The sequence below is a fragment of the Zootoca vivipara genome, chromosome 15, assembly GCF_965207765.1.
Source record: "Zootoca vivipara chromosome 15, rZooViv2.hap1.1, whole genome shotgun sequence".
NCBI lineage: Eukaryota > Metazoa > Chordata > Lepidosauria > Squamata > Lacertidae > Zootoca > Zootoca vivipara.
The window spans coordinates 40,009,752-40,031,603 of record NC_142598.1 but is presented as its reverse complement, the minus strand read 5'-3'; the positions used below and the strand labels follow the sequence as shown (position 1 = coordinate 40,031,603).

At 45.2% G+C, this 21,852-nt stretch overlaps 1 protein-coding gene across 2 annotated transcripts; it reads left to right on the top strand.

Moving 5' to 3' along the window:
* Nucleotides 1–603: 603 nt before the first annotated feature.
* Nucleotides 604–21,458, top strand: PLIN2 (perilipin 2). 2 transcript variants are annotated; one of them, XM_035141152.3, is made up of 9 exons: nt 604–679; nt 3,494–3,550; nt 3,635–3,830; nt 5,219–5,301; nt 7,939–8,224; nt 8,731–8,915; nt 9,663–9,797; nt 11,328–11,618; nt 19,483–21,458. In XM_035141152.3, the coding sequence occupies exons 2-9, from the start codon at nt 3,521–3,523 to the stop codon at nt 19,615–19,617; spliced, it is 1,341 nt and encodes a 446-aa protein (XP_034997043.2). In that variant the 5' UTR covers nt 604–679; nt 3,494–3,520; the 3' UTR covers nt 19,618–21,458. The 2 variants fall into 2 exon arrangements, with proteins under 2 accessions (XP_034997043.2, XP_088514943.1); XM_088658817.1 differs by having other exon boundaries at nt 604–944.
* The last annotated feature ends 394 nt before the right edge of the window (nt 21,459–21,852 follow it).

Below are 21,852 nucleotides of genomic sequence, written 5' to 3'. Positions count from 1 at the left end.
CACTGTGTCAGTATTTTCACTTTTCTATGTTTTAAGGCAGGGTTGCAAATCCTTCTCGGTTTTGCTCTTTTATTTTTTGCAAACCACTTTGAACTTTCTTCTTTTTAAAAACACACACAAAGCAGTGTACGTATACAATTTATGAAATAATTTAATAATGAAATCAGCGTTACGGGGCATTGCATAACTGGCCCTGCGCTTAAACCTGCACGCTAACTGCTGCGATTCCAGGGTTGCCATATTTAGTGGACGCTGCGCCGGCCATTCAAAGCAAACAGACGCGCTTTGTCTCCGATTTCATCCCTGGGAAAAAGAGGACGCGTCCTGGGGAAAGAGGACACATGGCAACCCTCGTTCCCAGGCTTCTTTCAGCTGCGCAAGGAGGAGCCAAGAGGGCGCGGTCCCGAGAGGCAGGACCCGCCTGTTCCCTCCGCGCCCCTCCTTTCCCAGGAGCCGTGCGCGCATCGTGCGCGCGCTTGGAGGAAGCGGCCCGGATTTGCAGGCTGCCTGGCATCTCGCGAGAGGAGGAGGAGGAGGAGGCTGCCCGACGCCCCCCCCCCTCTCTCCGCCCGGATAAATTGCCGGCGAGGCTGGGGCGAGGCTGCGGAGCCGACGGGGCGAGTGGACCAGCTGGGCGCACTTGACGCACACGAGGCAGCCGCTCGCTCTCCTCCGACAGGTGAGTCGCCTTTGCCCTTGGCCGAGAGGAGCCTCACCTGCGCGTCTTTGCAATGGGGGGGGATGGTGATGATGGGGGACGGGGACGCACCTGGCTAGGCTGCGGGAGCCCAGGGCGCAGAGGAGCAAGCGGGTCTGCGCGCCTCGTAGCATCCTCGCGTTGCAAAGGGACCTCGAGGGGTCATCCGGTCCAACCCTGGGATCTCTCGAACCCAGGACCCTGAGAGCAGAGAGTTCCACGCTGAGCCGTCTCGGCGGGCGGGCAGGTAGGTAGGTGTGCCTTTGCGCTTTCTTGCTCTTCGTCTTCCTTCCTCTCCATCTTCCGTCTGTCTTCTTGAAAGCCCCGGGAATGATGCGCAGGGGCTGCAGGCAGGCAGGGCAGACCCTGTGTATGCTTATTCCGAGGTCACACACACACACGAGTTAGTTGGGGCTTACTCCCAGGTAAGTGCAGGTGGCAGCCTCTTTTCGCGGGGGTGGGGCCTGCGGGGCATCTTCTTAAATCCCCTTTTCAACGAGGGAAGATCTCTCTTGAGGATGCAGGAGTGAGTCGAGAGGCTCTCCAGGACGGCAGCAAGGAAATGCTTCCTGGAGGCGCTCCCCAAACACCTCCTTTCCCGATGCTTGGAACATTGGGGAGGTCTGTAAATGTACTTCCAGTTCTTGCCTGCCATGCTGTGCAGTCACTGAAGTGGAGCCATAATTGGGTGGGAAACTTTTCTGTCGGATAGGTCATCATCTTGGCAATGTAGGTGGGTGCGAAGGACAATAGGGAACCGAGCTGTATGGCAAATACAATGCAATGTAAGCAAACAGAATCAGAATTTGCTGCTTAAATAGGTTTGGTCCCATTGTTTGGAGGAGACCAAGCGTGTTTGTTTTCTCTCTCTGCTAAAAGCTGGGTTCACCTGTGCAGCATGCAAGCCGCCTAAAAGCCTATAAATTATCCCATACTCGAAGGGGCCGAGAGTGGCAAAATTTGCGGCTGTTTCCCCGGGTTCTCTGCAGAAGAGGTTTGGTTTGCTTGTTTTTTACAGTATTGACACTGTGTGAAATATCCTAGTTGGGATACAAAAACACTGTTGTGGGTGAGTGAGCATTTTTCTAATTTGAAAAAAAGCTACCTGTGTGTTTTGGAACTCATTGTCTCTTGTCTGCAATAACTGTTTAAGCAATGCATCACTGGTACTATGCTATATCTTAAAAAAACTGGGTTTAGAGTGCTTGGTGGCCCTTCAGATATTGCACTGAGACTTAAAATGAAAAGCTTGGATGCCCCCTAGCATGGTGTGTTCTTTCCCCTTTGCTACCTTTTGTATGAAAAGGAATCCTGTCTGATATTGAACAACTTAAGGGAGGCATTAAGGTTTTTTCCATTTTTAATTGCCTTATAATCATTTATACTTCTGGTCAGTGCCTGTAGCAGGATAAAATTTCACAAGAACCGAAATGAAAACACTTTTCTGTGTTACAGAAACTTAATAGTGCATACAACCGTTTCAAACACACCCATTCAAACCGCCCCCCCCCCGAACTGTAGTTTATGCCTCAGTGTTTCTAGCCCCCTTAAATTATAGTTCAAAGGATTCCTTTCAGGGAGGGGGGCAGGGAATGTGCTTTAAATGTACGATGTGTGAGAACAGATTTCTGAATCCTGTTTGGTTTTGGCCCACAGCCCCCACCAGCCATAGCCCCTATGATCATGGGATGATAAGAGTCACAGTCAAAATATCTGGAGGGCACGAAGTCGAGGATTGCTGAGCAAGAGGAATATTCCAGAGCAACTCTCTGTCCTTCATAGACTAATGATGTGGTTTCATAATACAGATGGCAGTTCTGTTTGCAGAGGGAGAGTCCCACAACCAGCAGCAGGAGAAGGGGCATTTGCAACGTGTTGGGAACTTTATTGCTACAGAGGGGAACAAACAGTTCCCCTTGTTCCATTTAACACATTTGATAACTCTGGATTCAATTTGGCTTTTCTTCACTCATTCTTGTAACCGGAGTTTAATGCAGAGCTTTCCAAACTTCCCATGTTAGTGACACACTTTTTAAGATAGGCATCATTTCACGACACAGTAATTCAGTTTTACTAGCAAACCGGAGGTTAAACGAACCCCTTTCACACCGACACACTGCAGCGGACGCACTTAACATGTCGTGGCGCACACACTTTGGAAAGCTCTGGTTTAATGTCTACTCTGAAGGCGTTGTTCTTTGTTTAGTAACTAAATAAAGAATAGTAGAATACAGTGCTCAGCTTCAACTTTTCAAATCTCAATTTAAACTTTTATTTTCCCCAACCTAACTTGTTGCTACTACATTTTGGCTTGGAAAGTGAGGCAAATTTTGGGACGCAAGAAAAGCCAAGCATTCCCAAGGTTATGTACAAATTGGCTTCGTCAAAAGCAACCCAGAACATGTCTGTGCTCAGTTCAAGTTATGCAAGCATTATCACCGAATAAACTAGTGAATTATAATTTAGAAATAACGGGAGATATCCAGAATGGTCATGCTTTGAATATGCCCATTGAAATTGATATTTAGTACATCAAGTTACTTAAGCCTATTGATTTTAGTAGGTCTACTCATGAGTATGACTCACTGGATCCTGCCCACTAATTTTATTGGCTGGTTCTATTTGTTGGGAAAGAAAATGATTTCAGATTTGAAGCTTCAACCTTTAATATTGCATAAATGGGAAGCGTTTTAATAACGGAACAAGCTGAGCATATCTTAGCGGCTGCAACTTGTCCAAAGGTTAATTTTGTTTCAAGCCTTGCATTTAACTTGTGCTTTCTCTCCCATCCCCCAGACTCTAGAAAGCATTCAAGGCCAGACCATGGCGGAAGAGAGCAGTGATGCACAGCAGGTATGTTTGCAGGCGCCAAAAATCTCCCTGACCATTTATTCCAGGAGAAATGTGGGCTCACTCTCCTGTCTTCTGCATACACAGAATGTGGTGGCCAGGGTTGCCAACCTTCCCCTGGTGAGCTCCACCTACGACATGGTCTCCTCGGCTTACGTCAGCACGAAGGACAACCATCCCTACCTGAAGTCTGTCTGCGAGATGGCGGAGAAGGGAGTGAAGACCATTACGGCAGTAGCCTTGACTGGCGCGCTGCCCATCATCCAAAAGCTGGAGCCACAAAGTAAGCCGCAAACTCTTGGAAACACTTTTCAGCTTTCAAAATTCTCCCAGAGGTTTATTAGCACCAGTAAACAGGTTCCCAGGCAGAAATGACAGTCTGGGCATGCAAGTTGGTATTCATTTGGAAATGGCTGTCCTTTCATAGGCTGCACATTCAGATGTGTAGACAGCATGGTACGATCCGAAGTCATCTGTGATCCCTCTAGTGGAGTGCGTTGGGAACAGTCAAGATCCAGTGATCCCCAGGCATGTACCTCCAAATGGTGGCGATACCAGGGCTCCAGCCTGGCTCCTGGGCATCTTCGCTTGGTTGCAAGGGGCCAATAGCCAGGTGCCAAATGCTCCTGGCGTTAGGTGAATTTTGAACACTGCCAGCGAGCATAATAACATCAGGCAGTGTTGGAAACTCCCATTGTTCTAGGCACATTTTTGCGATGGGGAATATCATTAGTGTGAGCAGTTTCTGAGACTGGAGGAGAGACCCTCGTAAGAATATTAGGGGGGTGGGCAGGGGAAGGACTAGACCATATGAAAAATGAACATGTTTTAGCTGCAGTTCATTCATTTTCAGCTTTGTATTCTTGTTATATAAAAAAAGCATTCCTAGACATTCCCTTGTTGCACCCATAACCTAAGTTTAAGGTGCCATTTAGCTCCTAGCTTTCATATCTCAGTTTCTAATACTGATCTCAGGATGGTTATTCAACTAACTGGGTGATGCTTAATTACGCCAATCGTCAGGGATGATGGAAATTGCAGCCCAATGACATATTCTGTGTAGAAGCCTCGTTGCTTTTGTAGAATGCCTAAAATGTTTTCACCACGGGCAGAGTATTTTGTTTGGCTTAGTGGAAGCACACTCCCTGCAAAGAACTGTAAAGGCCTACCTTAAATAACGGCTCATTGCGAGGCTATTAATACCTTTGCATAACGTTTATGGGCCGCTGTCGCTATAAAGAAGCTTTCTGAACGAATTGGGTGCGAAGTCAAATAGGATTGTGACTTGTAAGATGTACAATGAGTAAAAAAATCCTCCTGGCTCTAGTTTCTCACCCTTCACCCACTTCGAAGTTCTGTCTCAACTTCCTCCTTCACCTACTTTCTAAATGTCTCACAGTTTAGAAACTTTGCATTTTGCACTCCCGTCCTTGAGTGTGTCAGCTTGTTCGCGGAAACCTATTCTTGCGAAGTGGCAGAGGGCCAGGAGACCCTCTTTTATCGCTTTCTGAAGGAGCTCTGAACTTGCTAATGAGTCATTCATGATAAACTCCGTCCCTAACATGATACATCGGCATGCTTCCTGTTTCCCAGCACTTCAAAGAAATAAACAGCTTCTGATTAACTTCTTAAAATTGCAAAAGCCGGCCTAACGGTCCTTCATGTTTCCAGTTGCAGTTGCCAACAGCTACGCTTGCTTAGGACTTGACAAAGTCGAGGAGAAGCTGCCAATATTGTATCAACCAACTGATAAGGTAAATTGTTTAGAAGGATTTTAATGTGGCTTTCCCCCCCCCCCCTCGTTGGTTCGAAGCAGAGTTACACATGAACTGGAAAAAAGCATACCAACTATAGCTGGGTGCATTGGGGAGGGGGGGACTTCAGCGCAGGAAACGAATTAAGTAGCCCTGAGGCATGCAGCATAGTACGACTTACTTGGGATAGCTGCCCAGTGTTTATTCAACGAACGCAAAATTCCCCTGCTTTATGTATCTGTTGAGTTCAAAGCCCTCTCCTGCAGGGCTTTCTCTCATATCTATAGGCTGCTCATTGGACACTTAGGGGGGGTATCCAGAGCTAGTCCTATTCAGGCTAGACTCACTGAAACGAAGGGACTTAAGTCATTGCCCTTAATTTTAGTGGGTCTACTCGATCAAATTATCTAGCTAATTATTTAAAAACGTTAGAAAATCCGAGATATCGGTGGGCCTTCACTAGGGCTCGTTTCAATGCTCTACACTCGGCGTTGTTAACTGGTAGATATCTCCAGATTCTGGTAGAACAGAGACTATGTCCTTGTGATAACAAGGAGATTGAATCTATAAGTCATGTCCTCCTCCATTGCACATTGTATCGAGACACGAGGAAGGAGATAATTGATCCCTTGTTAAAAAACTTACCAGGCCGCTCAACAGAAACGCTTACTAGATACCTGCTAGCGGATTTTAATCCAGAGTGCACTAAGAATGTAGCTAAATTCTGTTACTACACGTCAAGGCTAAGACGCGCCGTGACATCAATCAATAACAATGATAAAGCCGCCTATTAATTCTCAGCGGATAATAGTTAAAAGTGAACTATCCCTCATTAAATTTTAACCCAATTTTAATTTAAAATAGGATTATGAAACAGTATTGTTCAAAGATGATATTCAAGAACTATCTATTTTATGTATTATTGGTTTTCTTTTTCTTTTTTGCTGGTCTGTGACCGTAATAAAGATATTATTATTATTGGGTCTACAGAGTAGGACTGACCAGTGGCGTTGCGTCCTTTGCTGGCGCCCGGGGCACTGCTTTGCTTGCCCCTCCAAACACGCCTGGGTGGCTGTAAGCGGCACATTTCTCCCCCCAGTGCTGGCCAGGCAGCCATTCAGTGAGGGGGCCGGGGGTGTGTGTGCAGCAGCAAGGCCAGGCTGGGCTTTGGGGCCCAGAGTCCCCTGGTGGCAGGCAGGGATTCCTGGCTTGTGTCCTCTCAAAATCATGCACCTGGGGCTATGCCGCCCCTGGCCCTCTCCATGCTATGACCCTGTGACTACCATTATTATTATTATTATTATTAGAATTTATATACAGTGGTGCCTCGCTAGATGAATTTAATTCGTTCCACGGGTCTCTTCTTATAACGAAAATTTCGTCTAGCGAATCCCATAGGAATGCATTGAATTTTTTTTGCATTTTTTTTGCCCATAGGAATGCATTAATTGAATTTCAATGCATTCCTATGGGAAACCGCGATTCGCTAGATGAATTTTTCATAAAACGAATTCGTCTAGCGAGGCAACCTCCGCTAGAAAAATCCTTTCGTTAAGCGGAAATTTCGTTAAGCAGGGCATTCGTTAAGCGAGGCACCACTGTACCACTCTAAACCTGGAGGTATCGGGGCACTTCACAGAACAGAACCAAAATATAAAACCACAAAATATATAATTTTTAAAAAACACAATACCGCCCTCCCCCGGTGCAATTTTCTTTTTTTAGGACATCAGATGTCAATCTAATCAACTAAAGGCCTGGTTAAAAAGGAACATTTTTGTCTGACGCTCAAAGGTGTATCATGAAGGCACCAGGCAAACTACCCTGGGGAGAGCATTTCACAGATGGGGAGCCACTGCAGAGAAGGCCCCGTTCTCGTGTTGCCACCCTCTGGACCTCTCGAGGAGGAGGCGCATGAAGGAGGGCCTCACCCATGTGGCATTCTGTTTTGTCAAGTAAAAGCCCAGTGTTGCAGCTCCCTTGAAGATGCTAGGCATTAGGGACACACTCCTCCAAAGTCTGCATGGCGTACACAAAGCGATCCAGAATCTAGCTGGTTGCATTGTCGGAACTCAGCTTTACGGTTTCTCTCCCCCTCCCCCCCAAAAAAAACCAGCAAGCGGGAAGCAAGCTTTTTTATTGGCTTACTGATCTTGGTGTTTTTTTTAATAAAAAAAGCCATCAGGTTATGCAACGGGCCAAATTCTATCTTGTTTCATGCTTGGTGGGGGACTATGGGAACTCGTGAGGAATTTGCGAGTGTGTGCCAGCACGCCACTCATTCATAATAAAACCGTACAGCGGTACCTCAGGTTACGAACTTAATTAGTTTCGGAGGTTCGTTCTTAACCATTCTTAACCTGAGGCGCACTTTTGCTAATGGGGCCCCCCATTGCCACCGCTGCGCAGTTTCCGTTCTCATCCTGGGGCAAGGTTCTCAACCCGAGGTGTTAGTACTTCCGGGTTAGCGGAGTCTGTAACCTGAAGGGTTTGTAACCCGATGTACCACTGTATATTTAAACTCTGGCTGAATGTGATGGGCGAACTGGGCCAGGGTGCTTTGTACTGAATTAGTTGTGTCACTCCTTGCACCTTGCCTTCGGCGAGCAGTGAAGGTTCTGCAACCACTTCTTCTAGGTTGTCGTTAACGCGATGGATGCGATTGTCGGCGCGAGGGATGTCGTCGCAATAACCGTGACTGGTGCCAAGGATACTGTCGCACAAACCATCAACGGAGTCGTCGACAAGACAAAAGGAGCCGTCCAGGACAGTGTGGAGTTGACCCGGTCAGTTGTCAGTGGGAGCATTAACACCGTTCTGGGGAGCCGAGTTCTGCGTCTGGTGACCAGCGGGGTGGACACTGCACTCAGCAGATCAGAGACCCTTGTAGACCAGTATCTCCCACTTACGGAAGAAGAACTAGGTAAGTTCCCCTAGAAGGTCCAGTCTGCCAGGTTATGAAGATCGTACTATTTTTCATAAATAGAAACAAGGGGGAAATACATTTGCTGAAGTTCATTGGTTATGAAGCCAATAAAACATGATGCTATCGTGTATTATTTTTCAAGAACAAGGAAAACGTAGTTTGGGGTAGAACTGGGCCGCTTGATGATCATTTGACCATGCGGTTGGTTTATGACTGCAAACTTTGTAACATGGCGTAAGATCAGTCAGACCAACACACTCAATCTTGGCGACTCTCTAGGTTTGGAGGAAGGCTTCACATTCAAGGCCCTTCCCAGCTCTCTCACCTTGAATGTTTCTGCAAAGCATCATCAGACCAAAAACACCTAGCAAAGTTGCCTTGGGAGAATTGGTGTCTCTTGGCTATAGGCAACAGACACTCAAGAAGCGAGCGAGAAAGATAGGAAGCCGTCGTTAACTTGCCGCGGTTACAGTTGGAATGGTTTGCTCTTTGATTTTCTGCAGAGAAAGAAGCTACGAAAGTGGAAGGATTTGAAGTTGGAGTTCAGAAGCCAAGTTACTACGTTAGACTAGGATCTTTGTCTTCCAAGGTCCGATCCCGTGCCTACCAGCAGGCCTTAATCAAGGTTAGAGATGCTAAGCTCAGAAGCCAAGAGACAATCTCTCAACTTAACTCCACTGTCAATCTGGTAAGTGAGTTCTTGGCTCTAACATCAGATTTTTGCAAAGGGTTTCAGTCAACCTTTGGGACTCACAGCGCATGTATCAGTGGATGGCAGCCCACTCTACCTTTTTAATAATATTTTAATCCTGTGTTCTTTACTTGTGAGTTGGTCTCAAGTTTTAAAGCTCGCAAGGCTGGCATTAAGGTATTGCACGGCTCAGCGTTTTACTAGGCAGCCTTCATACATCCATGGACACAATAAGAATGTTTTCTTAACATCAAATTGTTGAAATAGTGGGTCTAAAAAACACTATAGTGGCATTTAATGGGCTCCTAGGGCAGGGTAATCTGAAGGGGGAAATGTTAATTTAAACAAATAAAGAATTCTTCAAAATGATATGTAGTGTGCCAACAATTGAATACACAGTCACATTTTGGGGCCCAAGTAGATATCTTTCATTCATACGAGATCCACATAGCGCTGTGAAATTCCACCTTCCTAATTCTTTTTCAGAGGGTTTCTTGGAGGGTTTAACAACCCCCAGTGGAGTTTTAAAAGGAGATATCGGAGCCGACCTTGTACAAACCTGTTTAATAACTGTTGGGAGAACAAAGATTGCTTTAGCTGCGAAAGCACTCTCAAGACCTGAGTTTCCTGTATCCTGGGAGAAAGATTCACAGAAATCAGTGGTACTCCTGGGTAGACACGTGCAGGATTGCACCGCTGAAGAGTACTTCCAAAAAGTGAACATGCAAGTCTTTTGTATTCCAGATTGAATATGCCAGGAAGAATATGAGCAGTGCCAACCAGAAACTCCAAGATGCCCAACAAAAATTGTATAATTCCTGGGTAGAGTGGAGGAAAAACACAGGCCAAAATGAGGAGGACGATTCCCGCAGCGCTGAGGTAGGTTGCTGAGTGAGCATGGGGCAGATGCGCCTGGTTAATATTCTGCAGCCTTTTAAATGTGTTTGCGGGAAGAGGGGTCGCTGTTTGGTTGTTTCTGTTTTAACTACTTTTGCTTTTTTATATATAAAAAATACTTTTTATTAGATTTTCCAATTAAAACACAATGATATTACATCAGTTATTTCGATTATTTCAAATTCTACAAATACTTATCAATTAAACCAAATATTATAAAGGGCAAGGGTTGCACCCCCCCCCCCCAAATTTCCTTGCCCAGTTGCTGCAGCAGTCTACAGCTGGCCATGCTGAAAGTTCTTTATCAAGGTTAAGAGTATTAACCTTTTGACCCAAATAATTACAGCAGTGATAAGGCTGCTGTCCAGGACTGAAGCGAAGGCTTAAACTTAGCTCTTGCTACTACTGGGTATTAGCTGCTTGTCTTGTTTCGGCTACAGCAGAAATACAGGAAGCTTGTAACGAAAAGGGAAAAGATGTGAATGAGTAAGGTGGCTTCTCCCAGCACACACTTTCCAACGCCTACAAAATCAATATAGGATGGAAACAAGCATGGGGGTAAAGCTATCTGGCAAATGGGATATAACTGAAGGACCATTTGACAGATCTGTTATTGGTGGGAGGCCAGGAGAGAGAAACACTTTCGTTTTCCAGGTCAAGGGGTCTGATTAGGTTGCAAGTCCCAGCCAAAGTTAGGATCCCTTGGGTGCGGAGAAACATTGGTCAGTGTGTATGAGCATTCATTTGGGCCACACAGCAGTGTCTCAGCCAGTGTTAGAAACTCAGATATATAAGCTAGGCGCCAAATGGCTCCTGAAACCACGTTTAGTCACCAAAACAGAATGCCTAGTGGCCATTTTGGGAGCTAGATGGTTCGAAAGTCATATTTTTCAATACGGCTTTTTGGTTCCTGAAATTCATTCTGATTGGGCAGTGAAAATGTAACAGAATTATACAGGATGCATTGTGAAAACAGCCAAGATTCAAGGTTGCCCAGGCATGCACCTCCAAATGGTGGAGACGTCAGGTGCCATCCTGGCACCTGGGCATCTTCACTTGGTCACGAGTGGCCGATAGCCAGGTGCCAAATGCGCCTGCCGAATTTTGAGCACAGGTCCCAGCTTCGTTCCATACTTCGGGTATACAGTCGTACCTTGGAAGTCGAACAGAATCTGTTCCGGAAGTCCGTTCGACTTACAAAATGTTTGGAGACCGAAGCGCAACTTCTGATTGGCTGTAGGAAGGTCCTGCAGCCAATTGGAAGCCGCGTTGGACGTTCAGGTTCCAAAGAACGTTCGCAAACCAGAACAGTCACTTCTGGGTTTGCGGCGTTCGGGAGCCAAAACATCCAAGTACGATGCCGTTCGGGATCCAAGGTACCCCCACATTGGAAGTTCAAGTTATTGTTGTCTAGGGTGATGGCCCCGGCTGAAGAATATTGGGGTTATTTTAAGCTAACGGAACAACATGGAGCCCATTTCCAATGTCTGTGTGTTTTGCTTTCATTTCCAGTATATTGAATCACGCACACTAACGATTGCACGGAACCTGACCCAGCAGCTTCAAACCACCTGCGTCACCCTGGTGTCGAGTATACAGGGTTTGCCACAGAATATCCAAGGCCAGGTCCACCACGTGGGGGAGATGGCGGGCGAGGTCTACCGGAACTTCCGGTCGGCGTCTTCCTTCCAGGAAGTGTCCGACAGCCTCATCACCACCAGCAAAGGGCAGCTGAAGAAAATGAAGGAATCTCTGGATGACGTGATGGATTACCTTGTGAACAACACGCCCCTCAACTGGCTGGTAGGTCCCTTTTACCCGCAATTGGCTGGCTCTGAGAATGCTGGGCACAGAGGTGACGGGGAGAGAAAGACCAGCCAGGAGGACAAACAGCCTGAACGCAACACAGAATAAAGGGCGGCATGACAAAATGTACACACACGCCGTGTAGCTTGACTGACAAGGTGGCTCAGCTGCGGTAGCTGCAGTGTAACCTGCTGGGGGGGGGCAGGGGGGAGAAATTAAATTCCTGCTGTGCTTTCTCTGACAAAGAGAGAGCTGTTTGCAAAAAAATAATAATTTTGCACTCCCAAGTTGAGTTCCCAGTAGTGTTTGGGTTCGAAGTTGTGAAAGATGCGAAGTGCCTTAAAAGACTTCTGAGCCTCAGCAGATTGCATTGGAGAAAACACCTTGTTTAGCTACCTATATATTACAAAGCCCCACCGTTGCCTCTCAGTTAAAGTGGCCTTTAAAAGGAGCTTACTGCTATTCTGTTAATATACGCAGGGGCGGGGAAAAAAGCAAGCCCCTTTATTGAAAATCTGTAAAGCTTCTGGCAGCATAATTACATTTTCTTATTCAGCTTTCGTTTGAAAACTGCATACTGTACCCTTGTATACTTATCATTCCTTCCATTTGCCTTAAAACAATTTGTTCTAGGACCTAAAAAAAAAAAAGGCTTGATAAACTTTTTTCCACTCCTTGCGTCGAGTTGGACTAAACTTGCCAGAGTAACTCACGTCGTCCTTCATTTCTAAATATGAGACGTTATACTACCCAGTAACTCCACTTTAAGCTGCTATTGAGCACTGTGCACTAAACAAGATTCATGCTGTTTGTACATGGGTTTATAGTCTGTCTTTTTGTAGTGCCTTGCCTTGTAATTTCACATGTGTGCTTAGTAATAAATGCTTCAGTAGCCAGAGTCTGGTGTCTCTTGGATTGTGTAAACAGTCTTGAGGATGCGAAACAAACATTGTGACTCAATGACTGTTCAGCTGTGGGTCTATCTAAAACTGGTTGAATGCAAATTGCTGAATCGGCACCAAGCATTACATGTAAACAGATGGGCCAGATGCTGCGGCTGCATTTGTTTCCTGCCTACGGCTCCTCATCCAGCTCTCCAGATACTTGCAGTTTCTTAAGCTTCTGCCATTCCAGCTTTTGCTTGTAGTTTGCTTTTCTGGGTCGGGGGCTCTTGAATCGAGGGATGGTGGCTTGAATCGGTCGGTTGTGGTGGTGTATGCTATGCCAAAGGAGGCCAAACCACCTGTCTCTTGTAGCACAGACCTTCCACAGACTTGATGGCCCTTCAGATTTTACAACAGGTCCTAGGAAGTTGAACCACAACAAACTCTTGAGAACCCCGGCGAATGATCTGGAGATATTTCGGGTTCCTGCCCTGCTTCTTCTTGCACTCGATCCTTAAACTCAAACAAAAATAAGTTTGTTCTGCTGTCGAGGTATCCTACTGCACAAAGTACACAGAGGTCAATATGTTAATAGTTTTGTCCATGCAGGGAAAACATTTAGCACATGGAAGCCCCGAGACTTCCAACTGTGTAGAATCGGCATCTAGGAGGACTTGAGCGTTCTGCCAACATTGCTGGAGTAGAATTAAGCAGCAGGCCCACTCGAATCATGATTCATGGCGAATGATTCCCCTAGTATAAAAGTGCCAATTGGCTTTAAAATTGAACCATGCCAACTGTCATGTGGCCTGTAATGCATGCTTTGTTTTGCTGGTTTCTTGGAATGCAGCCTTTGGTTGGTGTTGTCTAGTTGCATTGGCAGAAGAATGTGGACATTTTGTTGCACGGGTGGGTGGGTGGGATTCACCTAACTAGTCCTGTTAGCCAAAGCCCTGCTCAAGGACCTCTGCTTGTGCAATGGGGCTTCCCCTCCTCTCTAGCACCTATGCACCCCTGCCTCCCAGAATAGCATGCAAGGGGAGCAGAAGAGGGATTGTTTCATTTGGCAAGCTGAAATGCGTCCGCTGATGGTGCATTCAACAAAGCACAGTGTTGAATTTCTCCCTAATTGTTTATCCTGGTCCAACTGCCCTGGCTGCCAATTGTTTTCCAAGCCCAATGCAAAGTGCTGGTTTTGACCTATAAAGCCTTAAAAGGCTCGGGACTACCTCAATGACTCTGTCTCTCCATATGAACCTACCCAGACCCTGAGATCATATTCTGAGGCCCTCCTTTGTGTGCCGCCTCCTCGAGAGGTTCGGAGGGTGGCAACACAAGAGCAGGTCCTTCTCTGCAGTGGCTCCCCATCTGTGGAATGCTCTCCCCAGGGCGATTCGCGTGGCACCTTCATTATACACCTTTAGGCACCAGGCAAAAACTTTCCTCTTTAACCAGGCATTTGGCTGATTGACATCCAATGCCCTTTTAAAATGTGGTGTGTGTGTGTGTGTGGGGGGGTAATTGGGTTGTTACTGTTTTTGTTTTTATTATGTATTTTGTGTTTTTTATATTGTGATTTTTTTTGTCGTGAGCTGCCCTGAGACCTGCAGGTAAAGGGTGGTAAACAAATTTGAATAATAATAACCACCTTGGCTTAATAAGGAGAAGCAGTAATTCATGTATGGACTGGTTTTAGCCATGCAATTAATCTGTGGATAAGCTGTGGGATCTCTCACACACATGGATATTCTTCTTGCCTTCAGGGTGTGAAGTTTTCCCTCTATACAATTCTGGTGTTGCATAAGCTTTGTTCATCTGCAGTAAAACAAATTGCATGCGCTTCTTGTAAGCTCACATGCAATTTGAGTGGGGCTGATGAGTCCCACAAAAACTCGGGAGGGTCCCACGTTGTCTACCCCTGCTTTGAAGAATGACATGAAGATAATTATTAGTTTTCTGCACAGGTGAATCATGTGTTACATAGCAACAGAACCAAGGGTACTTGCCTTTTGCCGTTGCTTGGTACATATGTATATGTTCCACTAGCATTGAAGTACAATCCTATTCGCAGCAATACCTCAATTGTACAGGATCTTCTTTGCAAGCAGAATGTCACAAGCTCAATGCCATGCAGCTCCAGTGTTCGAAATTCACCAGGCGCATTTTGCACCTCTGGATATTGGCCGCTTGTAACCAAATGAAGGTGCCAGGATGGCACCTGACACCTCCACCATCTGGAGCATGCCTGGGGATCTGGACTGTTTTCACACACTAGCAACACGTCCTGTGGAATTCTACCCCTTATATTTTATCTGCAAAATCAGAATGAATATCGGGAACCAAAATGATTTATCTGTTCAGTCTGAGCAGGAGCAGAGAATGATGTTATAGTGAACTGTTGTCGCTTGTCTTCACTTACCGCAGCCCCCTGCCCTACTCACATTTGTGAAGAATGGCCCTACGTTATGAATCGTCCGTGTCGCCATTAAGAAAAAGAGGTCGGAATAGACCAATATATATGTGGACTGTCCCTGAATCAAGTGACTTTTCTTTAAGTTCTCAAAGCTCTTGACCCAGCTCAAGGTAGTCCTCTGAACTAGCCAGATGTTTAACTGAGAATCAGGTTACAGGTAGGTAGCCGTGTTGGTCTGGGTCGAAGTAAAATAAAAAAATTCTTTCAGTAGCACCTTAAAGACCAACTAAGTTTTTATTTTGGTATGAGCTTTCGTGTGCATGCACACTTCTTCAGAACTGAGAATCAGTCAGAATCAATCCATCCTTTGAAAAACAAGACGTTAGAGCTTTCTTGCCCCAAAATAGCAACTAGACATTCCATTTTGGAGACTGCAACCTTGGTTTTAAGGAAGCCTTTGGTGCCTAGCGTATATATCTGAGTTTCGAACACTGTGCAGCTCTAGGTAGGGCAATTGGCCGCCTGTGTAGACAAAACGGAACTAGACTTTTTCTCCCTTGCTGAAAGGTGACTCCTCATGTTCCTACTTAGAGATTTTGCTGTGTTCAGTGGTGCTTATGCCCTGGAAAGTGTGTGTAGGATTGTAGCCTCATCTACATAAGGTGCTCAAAACAGGTTACAGAAGAGTAGGCAACTTGACCTGGAATCCAGCCTGCTGCTGAAATACGTACGGCACGGCTAGAACAGAATATTCCCTGCTGCCTCATTCGGAGAGCTTCAACGCAAATAGTGACAGGGAGACCAGCATAGCAGCAGACATAGTCAGCGTAGTAATTTTGGGTCCACCGCCTTAAAATAATAGGCAGCTGATCCTAGGCTTACACTGAAGTGAAGTTCCACTAATTACAGTGGTGCTTACTCCCAAGGGAGCATAGAGACATTGCCGCTTTAGTCCTGAATGAGCCTATTGACTTTAATTATTTTGAAACCAATTCATTCTGAATCAAATTATTTCTGGTTTGCATGAGTCAGTTTACCCTAACTATCCTGCGGGTCTAAACCACTGAGCCTCTTGGGCTTGCTGATCAGAAGGTTGGCGGTTCGAATCCCCACGATGGCAGTGAACTCCCATTGCTCTGTCCCAGCTCCTGCCAACCTAGCAGTTCGAAAGCACACCAGTGCAAGCAGATAAATAGGTACCGCTGTGGCAGGAAGGTAAAAGGCATTTCCGTGCGCTCTGGTTTATAATAATAATAATAATAATTTATCATTTATACCCCGCCCATCTGGCTGGGTTCCCCTAGCCACTCTGGGCGGCTTCCAACTAAACATTAAAATACAGAAATCCATCAAACATTAAAAGCTTCCCTAAACAGGGCTGCCTAAACTGGTTTCCATCACGTTGTTCCGTTGCACCAGAAGCAGTTTAGTCATGCTGGCCGCATGACCAGGAAAGCTTTCTGCGGACAAACACTGGATTCCTTGACCTGAAAAGTGAGATGAGTGTTGCACCCCATAGTCGCTTTTGACTGGACTTAACCGTCCAGGGGTCCTTTCCCTTTCCCTAGCTGTTTCAGAGATGAAATCAAGTCATGTCATCATGCTGTTGCTTGAGAAACACAGATTTGGAGGAGAAGCTGGTCTAAACTATGACAGTCGGTTAAAGTAAAGCAGGAATGTGCTGAAGGAAATTATTCACACATACACTACAGTTTAACACACCCCTGATCTCACTTCTGGTATCAGAGTCCAGCTTAGGAGGAGACATACTGCAGGGACATAAGCTGTGGGAGGAAGGAAAGGAGACCGGTTTCTCTCCAGATTGTTGGTCTAGGGATAGGACTCGTGCTTTCAGTGACAAAGGCCTTGAGTTCAATTTCCAGACAAACCCACACAACAGGAAGAAGAGCGTCAAGCCCTAAATTGCTATCCATAAGTGGAGTGCATGATTTCCATGCAGAATATCCCAGTTAAAAAGCCTCAAATCTTCAGGTAGGCTGGGGAAAACGTCCTGTCTGAAATCCCGGAGTGGTATTCAAGTGAGTTTTACACAGAGTAGACCTGTTAAAATTAATGGGCTTGACTCGGATAATAATACCGTATTTCATTTATACCCCGCCCATCTGGCTGGGTTGCCCAAGCCACTCTAGGCGCCTTCCAAGACATAAAAACATAATAAAACATCAAACATTAATAGAACAATCTGATTGAATATAAAAGTCACACTTTAAATACTTTAAAAGTCACTTTAAAGTAAACAACTTATATCAAACAAAGCAACACCCAACAATCTATCAGAATCTAATTGTTGTTGTTTAGTCGTGTCCGACTTCTCGTGACCCCATGGACCAGAGCACACCAGGCACTCCTGTCTTCCACTGCTTCCCGCAGTTTGGTCAGACTCATGTTGGTGGCTTCGAAAACACTGTCCAACCATCTCATCCTCTGTCGTCCCCTTCTCCTTGTGCCCTCAATCTTTCCCAACATCAGGGTCTTTTCCAGGGAGTCTTCTCTTCTCATGAGGTGGCCAAAGTCTTGGAGCCTCAGCTTCAGGATCTGTCCTTCCAGTGAGCACTCAGGGCTGATTTCCTTCAGAATGGATAGGTTTGATCTTCTTGCAGTCCATGGGACTCTCAAGAGTTTCCTCCAGCATCATAGTTCAAAAGCATCAATTCTTCGGCGATCAGCCTTCTTTATGGTCCAGCTCTCACTTCCATACATCACTACTGGGAAAACCATAGCTTTAACTATACGGACCTTTGTCGGCAAGGTGATGTCTCTGCTTTTTAAGATGCTGTCTAGGTTTGACATCGCTTTTCTCCCAAGAAGCAGGCGTCAATAGTAAACAGTAAAATTAAGCATCAGCACAATTCAACCACAATAAAGAGTTACCAATTGATAATCAATAAAAGTAACAGCAAATCACAATGCATAAAATACCAGAAAACATACAAAACCACGTAAAAGGATCAAATTGAGAAACAAAGAATCACAACTTATAAAACTTTTTTTTTTAAAAAAAATATATCCCTGAACTCCTCTCTTCCCAGCTGCTGTTCTTAAAGTCATAGTCCGGGAAAGGCTAGGTGGGGCAAAGCAGGTGGACTCGTCTTTGCCTGATGGGGAACAGAAAGTCTCTCGCCCCTCACAGTTCTTCCTCTGGAGCAGATGTCTTATGAAGGCTTCCAGGGCTGGAGGGTGGGGCAAGCCAGGCATTCATTAATTTCAGTGAGTGTGCTCTGAATAAAACATAGCTGAATAGCACCTCTGGAGAGCTGCCATTAGTCAGTGTAGTCCAGGCATCCCCAAACTTCGGCCCTCCAGATGTTTTGGACTACAACTCCCATCATCCCTGACCACTGGTCCTCTTAGCTAGGGATCATGGGAGTTGTAGGCCAAAACATCTGGAGGGCCGCAGTTTGGGGATGCCTGGTGTAGTCAGTTCAGACCTGGGTGGGTCTGACATGATATAGGACAGCTTCCTATCAGCATTCGAAATTCACCAGGTGCATTTTGCACCTGGCTATCGGCCACTGCGACCAAGAGAAGATGCCTGGGTGCCAGGATGGTGCCTGACATCTCCCCCACCTGGAGGTGCCTGCCTGGGGATCCTTGGATCTGGAATGTTTTCAAACACCAGCAACGCATCCTGTACAATTCTATCCATTATATTTTATCTTCACAATCTGCATGAATTTCAGGAACCAGAAAGTCATATTGAAAAATACGACTTTCAAGCCGTCTGGCCCCAAAATGGCAACTAGGCATTCTGTTTTGGTGAATGTAACTCTGGTTGAAGGAGGCATTTGGCTCCTAGCTTCCATATTTGAGTTTCTACCACTGCTTCCTTTATTAAAATAACACAATTTGGGTAAATGGTTGGTTTCAAATCTTTGGGTTTCCTTCTATTTCTCACTATGAAACCTACGCCAGAGAAAAAGGCATTCCCCCACATTAGAATCATAGAGTTGGAAGAGACCACAAGGGCCATCCAGTCCAACCCCCTGCCGAGCAGGAAACACCATCAAAGCATTATTGACATATGCCTGTCAAGCCTCTGCTTAAAGACCTCCAAAGAAGGAGATTCCACCACACTTCTTGGCAGCGAATTCCACTGCCGAACAGCTCTTACTGTCAGGAGGTTCTTCCTAATGTTTAGGTGGAATCTTCTTTCTTGTAGTTTGAATCCATTGCTTCGTGTCCGCACTAGTTATTAGTTATTTGTGAACTTTTTTAATGATAATAATAATTTATTATTTATAACCCCCCCCCCCAAATCTGGCTGGGTTTCCCCAGTCACTCTGGGCGGCTTCCAACAAAATATTAAAATACAATGGTCTGTTAAACATTAAAAGCTTCCCTAAACAGGGCTGCCTTCAGATGTCTTCTAAAAGACAATATTATTTCATTTCACATGTGATATGCTATGTTTTTGTCAATATAGTACTGAAATGGGAGGAAATTTTGCTGGCCCATTCCTCTCAGTTTGAGTCCTAGGTTCTTAACACTTTGGGAAATGTTGAAAATGTTGCCTTCAAATTTATTTGAGTTTCTTCCTCTGCAGGTTCCGGATTTCGCTATAACAGATTTGTCTTCGGAATCGGATGAGATTCCAGATATCTTGGCTTTGGACGAGGAAGGGCAGCAAGATTATTCACGCGCAAATGGTCCAATCACCACAGGCCAAAGAGTTGAATAAACGCCGAGCACAAAACCCCCCCAAAACTAATACTTTTGATTCAATGAATATATGTTTATACCCCAACCTTATCCTCCTGCTTTTTGGAGAGGAGTTACTTAGCTCTTGGGGAGTACTGGAATTGTTTTTATCACTTTTGCTTCATTTAGATTGATCAAAACTCTGACCTTGTGAAAAAATATTATGGAGCGCACATTAGTATAACCTATTAGCATGGGGGAGTGGACTGTTTTTTGTCCTCCGTGCCAGTTAAATGTATTCAACTGGTCAACAATATCCATTTAAGTCTGTATCAGAGTTTGGGCAGCAGTTGCTTCTGAAGCCACATCTCTGCTGCTTTGACATGGGATCCTGTCTGAAAGAAGATTTGCCGATTTCACTTCATCTGTAAATACTTCCGTGTTTCTCCATCAACAGCTTTACCTACCAGGAAGAAAAGAATGCAACCATTTCTCGTCTTTTTCTGTTTCGCTGTGATGTATCTGCATGGCTCCGTACCAAATGTTGAAAAACAGGTGCTCTTTTGAGTTCTAATGCAATGGATGAGCTCAGTGCTGCTTGCTTTTCTACAATTATGTTCTCAGTAAGGTGATAAACCTGTTCCTGGGTCGCACCATTTTAGACTATGGGAAAAGGACCAAAATGCTCCTCCATACAAAGCAAATATTTGCATGTAGAAATCTTAGCACATCACAGAGGAGGCTGAACTAGGACCGTCCTTCCGGATACCTAATTTTGTTTTTCTGTGGAAGAGCAGTCATGTGAGCTCTCCACTTGCACCCATAAGCGGTACAGCCCAGGGACAGAAAGAATTAGGCTTTGCAGTAGGGGAACCTGTGCTCCTTTCCGATGTTTTGGACCATATCTCCCATCATCCCTTTCCACTGGCCAGGCTGGTTGAGGTTGGTGGCAGTTGGGAGTCGTGGGTTTCGCCATCACTGCTTCAGAATGTCTGGAGTTTAACCAGGACAATACTCTTAAGAGCAGTGGTGGCCAAACGTGGCCCTCCAGATATTTTGGACTACAATTACCATCATCCCTGGCTATAACAGGACCAGTGGTCAGGGATGATGGGAATTATAGTCCCAAAACAGCTGGAGGGCCAAGTTTGGCCACATTGCTCTACAGCAGGCATCCCCAAACTTCAGCCCTCCAGATGTTTTGGACTACAATCCCCATCATCCCTGACCACTGGTCCTGTTAGCTAGGGATCATGGGAGTTGTAGGCCAAAATATCTGGAGGGCCGCAGTTTGGGGATGCTTGCTCTACAGTAAAGCAGAGCGAAACACAGGTTCAAGAGATGCAAGCTGGGAAACTTCTGACAGGGTTCAAAAAAAGACAGACGTTTAGTGAAATGCAAGTGGGAAATGGGGCAGAAAATACGAACGAGATGGGAGAAAGCTAGCCCCGAAGTGATGTTTCTGCACAACCCAGAGTTATTTTAGCAGGGTTTGTATAGTTCCAGTGGTTTGCTGTCAAACAGATCCGGTATTTCTTGACGCAAATCAGAAGAGTCAGAGGAAGGTGAAACCAAGCTAGAAATGCAGAATCGGACGAACTTAAGAAATGCTACAATTGTTTTGGTTCACACACACCTTTAATATCGCTGGCAGTTTGGGGTTTCCCCGTTTTTTTTAATTATGGGATTGTGAGGGTATCCTATGGTGCTAATTTTTATAGGTTAGGTCCACAGATCTGAATTAAAGAGATAATTTGACGCTCTCTGTAGCATGAAGCGGACAACCCCCTCCCTCTTCAGTTATGCATTATAAGAGATAACATGGAAGTTTTACGCACTAGTCACTGAAATGCCTTGGAAATAAAGTTTAAAACTATATAATCTGATGGCTGCCAATGTTTTGCTTCTCCTTTTTATTGCTTTTTATATGACCTCCAAACCTTTAGAAATTCATGATTATTTGAAGTTGCTGTAGCTGCAACTGGAAAAAAACCAACCTTTTCTGAGATACAGGGTTATCACATTTTGATGGGATAAAAATATGATTTCTTATGCTGTCTTATGTCTGTGACTAAGTTGAGTTATATAAAAAAGCACACAAGATAACCACTTATCCCAGTCAGATGTCTTCCATGAAAAATTTGCATCTACTACTTTTAGTTACGCTTAAGATACTTAAAAAAAACCCACACACACACTGCAAGAATATCTTAAATATAAGCTGATTTTTCAAAAGTTAGTTAGTTATGCTTTTTGCTGCAAGCCCACTATGGGA

Excerpts from the sequence above, each read along its gene's own strand:
- PLIN2 (XM_035141152.3), top strand. The coding sequence starts at position 3,521 with ATGGCGGAAGAGAGCAGTGATGCACAGCAG. Across the intron at positions 8,916-9,662 it reads TTAACTCCACTGTCAATCTG|ATTGAATATGCCAGGAAGAA; the intron begins GTAAGTGAGTTC and ends TTTGTATTCCAG. Across the intron at positions 11,619-19,482 it reads ACACGCCCCTCAACTGGCTG|GTTCCGGATTTCGCTATAAC; the intron begins GTAGGTCCCTTT and ends CTTCCTCTGCAG.